The 9400-nt window shown below is 34.7% G+C and overlaps 1 protein-coding gene across 1 annotated transcript; it reads left to right on the forward strand.

The window, feature by feature from the left end:
• The first annotated feature begins 3740 nt into the window (after positions 1–3740).
• On the forward strand, positions 3741–8784 carry LOC121158900 (zinc finger protein 260-like). Its single transcript, XM_040983918.1, has 4 exons — positions 3741–4485; positions 4714–4806; positions 5347–5407; positions 6791–8784. Exons 1-4 carry the CDS (start codon positions 4416–4418, stop codon positions 8634–8636), a joined length of 2070 nt encoding a protein of 689 aa, XP_040839852.1. The 5' UTR covers positions 3741–4415; the 3' UTR covers positions 8637–8784.
• The last annotated feature ends 616 nt before the right edge of the window (positions 8785–9400 follow it).

Here is a 9400-nt window from a genome sequence, read left to right on the forward strand (position 1 = left end):
AGCCACTAGACTACCACACCAGTCCCATTTTCAAGTGTTTAAAAATATATAAACCATTTTACTACTACTAATATAATAATAGAATAAATATGCATTATATCAATTTTTCCTGTATAGGTACACATAAAATTGCTCCAATTGAAAAATGTCTGCCTTCAACAGTTTTTAGTATTAACAGCAAGAAATGTTCTAATGGAAGTCCTTATATGGAGTCCTGTGCAGCTCATGTGTAGAAATAGACAAATACTTAATACCACCAATTAGTTTTAAGTAGCATAAATTTTAGTGACAATATATATATTTTATGGTATGCTGTAATTTGGACAATAGTTAAAAAAATAAGTCAGTAATATATATTTTTTTTATTTTTAAGTAAGTGTAGTATGCTTGCTTTAACTTAATAATACCTTGAGTTTAATCACTGCCAATTATTGAACTTGTTTATGCTGTTTCTAGGAAGCGTTTGTGGCACTTGTCATCTGTAATGCACTATTCTTGCCCAGGAAAGTTGATTATTTTTGCTTCTATAGCCGTTGTGTCTGGTTCCTGTCTGGACATTACTCACTCAATAGGAAATAATAAGGAAACATGGGAAAGCAAAACCAATTCATAACTCCCTCTATCCACCTTTTCTTTTAGGTGGAAGAAACCCACTACATGCTTCCAAGTCTAGAGAACACAACCACACTTTCAGTAAGTTACATGTTTATGTCTCAGCTTGTTTTACATTGTGTTGTAGGAGCTTTGTTATGGTTTTCTTAAAGTAAGACAAAGAAATAAGCATGAGAGAAAGAAGGTAAGATTGTCATAATTAGACACTGGAGCAGTTAAATCTGATTCAAACTTTCCCTCGACGTTTTCTGATGGAATATCCAAGACATATTTATTGCATGATTCAAATTGAAAGTAAGAATTTGTTAATTATTATGAAATATCAAGTTTGAAATGGTGTTTATTGATCTTAAAGATGATATAATGAAAATTATTCAGTACCAACCTAAAAATAAGCACTCAACATTTTGGAATAGTAAGAGTTTCCAAATATAAAAAAAAAGTTGTTATGGTTTCAGTTTTGCTTTTTTGGTGCCTAGTAGCATTTGAGGGTTTTTATTTATTTTAAAAACTGATTAAGACATGTCCGCTATCTGCTGATTGATTTTTCCAAATGGTCACAATGGTCAGGGCTGAATCGTGTCAAAGAGAAGAACCAGGAGGTCCAACTGTGTCTGCTAAATGAATCTCTCACCCAAGTGCTTGAGCCATCTTTTGATTCCACTGCAGAATCTAGCTTAGAGCTAGATTGGAATTGGGGAGTTTGGTAGTTTAACCTGATATGCCACAGTGCCATTTGCTTTTGCAGGGTGGTTTTTATTTTTTCTTTTCTTTTTCTTTTCTTTTCTTTTCTTTTCTTTTCTTTTCTTTTCTTTTCTTTTCTTTTCTTTTCTTTTCTTTTCTTTTCTTTTCTTTTCTTTCTTTTCTTTTCTTTCTTTCTTTCTTTCTTTCTTTCTTTCTTTCTTTCTTTCTTTCTTTCTTTCTTTCTTTCTTTCTTTCTTCTTTCTTTCTTTCTTTCTTTCTTTCTTTCTTTCTTTCTTTCTTTCTTTCTTTCTTTCTTTCTTTCTTTCTTTCTTTCTTTCTTTCTTTCTTTCTTTCTTTCTTTCTTTCTTTCTTTCTTTCTTTCTTTCTTTCTTTCTTTCTTTCTTTCTTCTTTCTTTCTTTCTTTCTTTCTTTCTTTCTTTCTTTCTTTCTTTCTTTCTTTCTTTCTTTCTTTCTTTCTTTCTTTCTTTCTTTCTTTCTTTCTTTCTTTCTTTCTTTCTTTCTTTCTTTCTTTCTTTCTTCTTTCTTTCTTTCTTTCAAAAGCAGAGCTGCTAAGAAAGAGAAAGAGAGGTGGAGAGAGATCACCTGACTGCTGGTTTAGTTCTCAAATAACCAGAATGTCCACAGATGAGCAAGTCTGAAACCATGGGACAGGAGTTTTGTCTAGGTATCCATCTTGGTTACAGGAACCCAAGCCATCCTCCGCTTCCTTTCTAGGCCTGTTATCAGGGAGTTGGGTCAGAAGTGGAGCATCCAGGATATGAACCAATGCCCATGTGGTATGTCAGTTTCTTTATCTGCTAAAGCAAAGGGCTAACCCCAGTGGCATGTGTTTTGGTTTTTATTTGAAATACAGAGTTGGGAATGGAGAAAATGTAAAAGAGAGTGAGTGAGCTAGACATCTTAGTAGTTAGTTCTTAAAAAGTTGCCATTAGGGAAATGTAAATCAAACTCACAATGAAATATCACCTCAACCTTGTCCATATGGTTATTATTATATTATTTGGAAGAAAGAGTAACAAATGCTGGTGAAAATGTAGAGAATGAGAACTTTTACACAGTGTTGATGGGGTTATTAATTAATTCAGTCACTTCATAAAATTTCTGAAATGATCATAGTGTATGATTGAGCCAGCTACTAGTTCTATGCCCTATAACCTGTGAACACATTGTATAAAAGAGATATCTGTAGCCATCTTGTTTGCTGTAGCAGTGTTCATAATATAGAATATATGGAATAATCTGAGGTGTCCATAATTAGATGAAGAAATAAAGAAAATGTGCATATGTACAATAGACTATTATTCAGCTATGAAAACAAAATTCTGTGGATTACATGAAAATGAGTGTAACTAGATAGCAAGTGGTTAAGTAAAATATGCTAGTTACAGATATATAAATATCACATATTCTGTTACATAGAGTAGCTTGAAGAATCAAAAGCAACAAAAACAAAAGGAAGAAACACCTGTGTTTATCAGTATTGGTGCAAATGCAATCTTCTCAAACAAATGGTGAAACATTATATTAAAGTAAACAAGTAAATAAATAAATAGCTGGAAAATAAAAGAGATAGCTGGCTAATTTTAAGGGGCGTCCGAAGCACAGAAACAAGTTGATTTATAACAGCATGGCATTTACCTTGAATGTGTATTTTCTGTACAATTGACACCCTATCACTGGCTGAGATTTAGCTACTTATTATAAGAAAGTACTTCTCAATGAGGTTGTAGTTTGTTTCCCTACTAAGTTTGTAGTTCACACTAATTAAATTTTTAGCTTAATTCAAAAGCTTTTTCATAAAAAGTAAAACAAATAGAAGCAGAAATGATCTTAATATATACATCCTCCAAAGTAAAAAAACAAAAAAAAAAAAGAGAAAAAGTCATATATATATATATATTTAAATACAGAATAAGCTGTAGGAAGTATTTACTCATTCGTGCAAATTCAGTCTAAAAGTTTTTTCCAATATTTCATTTTTCAAGTTAAAATAAGAAGATTGAATTTTATTAATGTCGCTTTATAGGATTTTTAAAAAATCAGCTAGTTTGAGAAAAATATCATAAATTATTGAAAAATTTTCTCACTATCTTATCTGGTATTAAACATGTGTCTTTCTTATCTAATCCAGCATGTTATTTAGCTCATATGTTTATATTTATATCTACAGATTTTATAGTGAACTCATTTTATAATTATTAGAGAAAATAATCTTACAGGATGAGAAAACAATTCCTTTATAACTTCAGAATTGCAAATGCAATATAGAAGATATATTTGTTTTGTTTTTACCCTATGTTGCCATATAGATTGTAAGTTAATCTGTGTGTTTAGAAGTTGCAAATTAAATATGCAAAGAATAATGCCTTGTCATCTTTCTGTTTAGTTTTCCTGAGGTAAGGGTATAGTCACACTCCTCAGGAGACTGCACATGAAACATCCCTGGATACAGATTCTGTTTCTAATGTATTGTTTTCAACAGAGAACAGACTCACTTCCTAATCCTAAGTCTTAAGTGAGTGATCCAAAAAACTTTCCCTTTGAAAGCTGAGAAATCAGCAGAGAAGCCCCCAGTATACCATTCTAAAAAGAAGAAATTCTACCAAAAGAGAATATGGGGGAACATGCCAGTTGGAAAACACTCAGTATTACAGGCACTGAGTGTTAATATTTTTGCTCAGTGTTTAAATGCTTATTTATCTTAATTTAATTGAAAAGCAGAGTGGCAATAACAGGAACAAACTGAGAGAAATACCTTCTACTTGTGAGTTTATTCTAACAATGCCTGCAACATTTCTTCAGAATCAGAGTCATTACAGAAAAGAATCTGCTACAGAATAATAAGGGATACTCTGTTGTAGTTTTGGAATTGCAAAAGTAATGCAGAATGAGTATTTTTATTTTGCTTTTACTCTATAATGCCATATAGATTATAAATTAAGCTGCATCCATAGATGTTTCAAATCAAACATATGTAGAAGAATGTACTTTTGGTCTTTCTATTTCATGGTGCAGAACTGAGGAGACATGTGCTGTTGCAGGTGTTGGTGTCGTTTGAAGATGTGGCTGTGGACATTACCCAGGAGGAATGGCAGGACATGGACAATACTCAGAGGACCCTGTACAGGGATGTCATGCTTGAGACCTATAGCAATCTGCTGTCCGTGGGTGAGTGAAATTCTGTCATGCCCAGGCAGAATTCTTTCTTTATACTTGACAAATTAAAGAAGAGTTTATAAAGTTTAGTACTTAGTAAGACTAGTATTTGAGACTATTTATAATCATTTATAATCATTTATAATATCGGTTTTGTTACATAGATTCTAGATCCAATCTTTTCTTCTTTAAGCTCCAAAAGAGTGATTTCACAAAGTCTCTATTATTTCCAACTAACAGGGTACTTCATAACAAAACCTGATGTGATCTTCAAGTTGGAGCAAGAATTAGTACCATGGACTGTGGAAAAATCTGTAAACCAGCAACTTTCAGGTATGTCAGTACATACTGAGCAGAGAGGTTGATACATAGCTCAGTAAATATTCACTGGAAATCATGCTTATTATTTTTTTATGTTTCTTCCAAAATCAGCTTATGTCGTGCATGAGACAAAGGCACTCTACAGTCTCCATGTGCAGGTCAATTCTGACAATACCTTCAAATATTAAAATTTATCAACCTGAAATCAAAAATGTAGAACTTAATATTGATCTTTGACATGATCCCAGCAAAACAAGACAAACTGGACCTGTTATGTGATGTAATAGTGTGAATTTCTGTACCATATTTTCTGTCCTACCCCATCAACTTAAAATACGAAATTCCAAGTAATTGAAAATAGAAAAAGAAACCCTATTTATTATATTAATATATTAATTTAAAAAGTGTAATGATCATAAATATGTGCATTGTCCTAATGTTAAAGTCTGCTATACCTAGAATGGCAAGAAACATCATTGTCTCACTTGAGCATTTGAAAATAAATACTTAGATGTGATTCACAGATATGGTTACTCCTTTTCCTCATTTCAGATCCTTACAGAAAGAATGGGCTGCTTAGAACTAATCAGGAAAATCAGGAAACCACCTTCAGGCAAGTTGTAATCACAAAAGTTGTATAATAACTTCTAAAATAGTTGCATTGCCAAAGATGCTTAGTTTAAGCTGTAGCCATAATTGAAACATGATATGAAAGGGAAATTCTTATAAAAAGGAAGATTGAAATCTAATTTCTTTCTTTCTTTTTTTTTTTTTTTTTAATTTGCAGACAGAGAAGTTTTATTTGCAGAGTTACCAGGTGAATGTAGAAAGCAGAGGGGATGGAAAAGGACCACCTGGAAGAGAGTAGGAGCTGGGATACCTGTTGAATGGAGACAGGGAGAAACACCAACATTTTTCAGAAGGGTCTTGGGTTTTTAAGTGTTCCATGACCCTTCCTTTTCTGAGCAGGAACTTGTGGGAAGACATTTCTCATTGGTTGTCTCTACCAGAAAAAGGCTCATACTGTGTAGTTCCAAATGAACCCCTCCCATTCTTTGGTTGTTCAGGTCTCAGATGTGGCAAGCCACATGGTGATAGAATTGAGCCAGGAGACAAAATAAAGGAATTGTTCTTCTCTCACTTCATCTCAGGAATGTAGAGGGGGCCATCAAAGATCCAAGTAAGTCATTTCAAATGGTCAAACCCAAGCAGAATACCTGTGGGGGTGTCATGAATCTCACTCCTCCTTCACTAAGAATAAACCAAAATGAAACATGAAAAAGGAGGTTGGCACTTGGGTACCATGCCAGGTGGTCAGCATTCAGAATCCACCTCGGGAGTTTCAAGTCATGCAGAAAAGTAGCCTCTGACATGGACTGTCAGTCCTCCACCAGGTTTCTTCCAAACATGCATTCAGAGCCTTTCTCCAAAAGGGAAATTGAGGTGACAGGAAAAAAACAAATAGTTAGTTGGGGATTAGAGACTCTTAAGTACTAAACAGCCATACTTCCTAACTTCATCCCCCTAAAGAAAACAACCCATCTAGAGTTTCAGCCAGAGCAAGGTGGTGGCCAGTGGATGGGTTGAAGTGGTCCATGTTTATGCAGAGCCATGGGGTATCAAGAATCATTTTCACAGGTTCGGTCCCACTTGAGGGAAGGCATGCCAACATTGTGAATTCTTCTCTCTGCTGAGTCAAGCCGCATGACTCTGGTGTAACTTCTTATACTTTTTCATGCCCTGTATTGGGCACGAGAGAAAATGTTACCAGGAAATCTCTGTGGCTCTTTCTGCAGCTTAGTATAGGAGCAGAAACTCCGACTCAATTGCTTACAGAATTTTTGCTTCCTAATTGGCCAGGTGAACTTAGAAAGAAGTGGAGAGGTTGAAAGTGTGCCCCAGGAAAGATCTCAAAGATGGGGTGCCTCTTGAAAAGAGAGAGGAACACACCATAATTTACTTCAAAATGAGTTTTGTCTTTTTTTTTCTCCCCTAGGAATCCTGATGAAATTTCAATTTGGAAACAGCATGCCTCTAATGCACCTGAGAGCAAACTCCAACGTGGGGAAAATCTCATTCAGCATGACAAGGAGTACACTTGTAAGCAGTCTTTTGAACACAATGGGAAAGAAAATACTTGCAGCAGGAAGATGTTCCTTAAGTGTGAGAAAATTTGTATCAAAGACCCATGTAATGACCCTCTCATTGTAGGAGAAACAATTCAGGTTGAAAAGAAAATGTTCCATAGCAATCCGTATTTTGGCATGCATCAACAAACACACTCAGGAAAGAAATTTCATGAACATTTCAAGAGTGAGAAATGTCTTATTAGTAAAAGAGATCTCAAAGTAAATCAGATAACCCAAACAGCGAAAAGTCACTATATATGTCGCTACTGCAAACAGTCTTTTAGCTGTAGCTCTTGGTTTACCACCAAACAGAGAAGTGAGATAGAAAATTTCTGTGTTTGCAATGATTGTAAAAAAAGCATTTACCAGAAATCAGAACTCGCTAGAGATAAGATACTTCCCACTGAGGACAAACCATATGAATGCAATGAACTTTTGAAATCCTTTTGTGCTCAATCAGATCTCATTAGACATCAGAGAATTATCACAGGGGAAAAACCGTATAAATGTAATGAGTGTGCAAAAACCTTTTCCAAGCCATCAGTTCTCATTAAACATCAGAGAATTCACACAGGGGAAAAACCTTATGATTGTAATGAATGTGGGAAAGCTTTTTGTCAAAAGTCATCCCTAATCATACATCAGAGAACCCACACAGGAGAAAAACCTTATAAGTGTAGTGAGTGTGGAAAAGCTTTTTGTCGGAAGTCACATCTAATCATGCATCAGAGAATCCACACAGGGGAAAAAGCTTATGAATGTAGTGAATGTGGGAAAACCTTTTGTCAGCAGTCAGGTCTTATTGTACATCAGAGAATTCACACAGGGGAAAAACCTTATAAATGTAATGAGTGTGGAAAAACTTTTTGTCACAAGCCATCCCTAAATGCACATCAAAGAATCCACACAGGGGAAAAAGTTTATGAATGTAGTAAGTGTGGGAAAGCCTTTTGCCAGCAGTCAGGCCTCATTGTACATCAGAGAATTCACACAGGGGAAAAGCCTTATAAATGTAGTGAATGTGGAAAAGGTTTTTGTCATAAATCATACCTAATCACACATCAGAGAATTCACACAGGGGAAAAACCATATAAATGTAGTGAATGTGCAAAAGCTTTTTGTCACAAGTCATACCTAGTCATACACCAGAAAATCCACACAGGAGAAAAAGCTTATGAATGTAATGAGTGTGGAAAAGGCTTTTACCAACATTCAGGTCTCATTAAGCATCAGAGAATTCATACAGGGGAAAAACCTTATAAATGTAGTGAGTGTGGGAAAGGTTTTTGTCACAAGTCACACCTAATCACACATCAGAGAATTCACACAGGGGAAAAACCTTATAAATGTAATGAGTGTGGAAAACTGTTTTGCACACAGTCAGTTCTCATTAGACATCAGAGGATCCACACAGGGGAAAAACCTTATAAGTGTAGTGAATGTGGGAAAGCTTTTTGTCAAAAGTCATACTTAATCATACACCAGAGAATTCACACAGGAGAAAAACCTTATAAATGTAGTGAGTGTGGCAAAGCTTTTTGTCAAAAGTCATCGCTGAACATACATCAGAGAACCCACACAGGGGAAAAACCTTATGAATGTGTTGAGTGTGGGAAAGCCTTTTGCCATAAATCAGACCTAATCAATCATCATAGAGTTCACACAAGACAGAAACTTTTTCAATATGAAGAGTATGGAAAATCTTTTTGCTAGCAGAGCTATTACATGAGCAAATTCTCATGCCTGAACAAGCGTTGAAAAATTAGTACACAAAGCATCAAATGCAATAGAAAGCAAAAACTGACATGGATTTACAATGCAGTAGCATACCCACAGGAAGGAACAAAAATAGTGCATTGACTATCAACAATCATTTTTCTGAAGACAATCCTCTGCAGATCCTGTGAATCTCAGAAAAATAAAGGTATGTAAACAGAAAAACTAGCTACTACAACCTTATTGTCATAGCCAAATCTTGTAAAGTCTGAAACAAGCATTAGTAAGGTCACAGATAGGACACATTTTAAAATTGCAGTAGGTTGTGAAAAACACTTTGAACGTCTCAACATTTGTCAAACAATAAAGATGAGGAGTGTCAAATTTTTAAAAGAAGGCTATGCATTGCTAAAATATTTGAGATGGATTCCGTACTTGATCTCATGTTGTTGTAAATAAGTTCTGTTTTCAGATTTTAATTTTCAAAATAAATGTTCTTTGTAAAACATTGGTTAAAATTCCATATATCATTTATACAGTTATCTATTGTATAGCTATTTTTACAGTTTAAATCACCAGTGTTCTACTACAGGTTAATGTGGGACTCACAAATATCAACTGATGCATGTGGCAATTGTAATGCTAATCACCCAGCTTTGAACGGTGGATCTTTTGTTCAGTGGAGGGAGTGATTCATTGACATCTGGCAAACTGTAGGTCACTTTTGGCCCTTGTCTCAGTGTATGATTTTAAAGGTATAT

The sequence above is a fragment of the Ochotona curzoniae genome, unplaced genomic scaffold (assembly GCF_017591425.1).
Source record: "Ochotona curzoniae isolate NIBS_2020 unplaced genomic scaffold, NIBS_Ocur_1.0 contig_3823, whole genome shotgun sequence".
Classification (NCBI taxonomy): Eukaryota; Metazoa; Chordata; class Mammalia; order Lagomorpha; family Ochotonidae; genus Ochotona; species Ochotona curzoniae.

Excerpts from the sequence above, each read along its gene's own strand:
- LOC121158900 (XM_040983918.1), top strand. The coding sequence starts at position 4,416 with ATGGACAATACTCAGAGGACCCTGTACAGGGATGTCATGCTTGAGACC. Across the intron at positions 4,486-4,713 it reads TAGCAATCTGCTGTCCGTGG|GGTACTTCATAACAAAACCT; the intron begins GTGAGTGAAATT and ends TCCAACTAACAG. Across the intron at positions 5,408-6,790 it reads AATCAGGAAACCACCTTCAG|GAATCCTGATGAAATTTCAA; the intron begins GCAAGTTGTAAT and ends TTTCTCCCCTAG.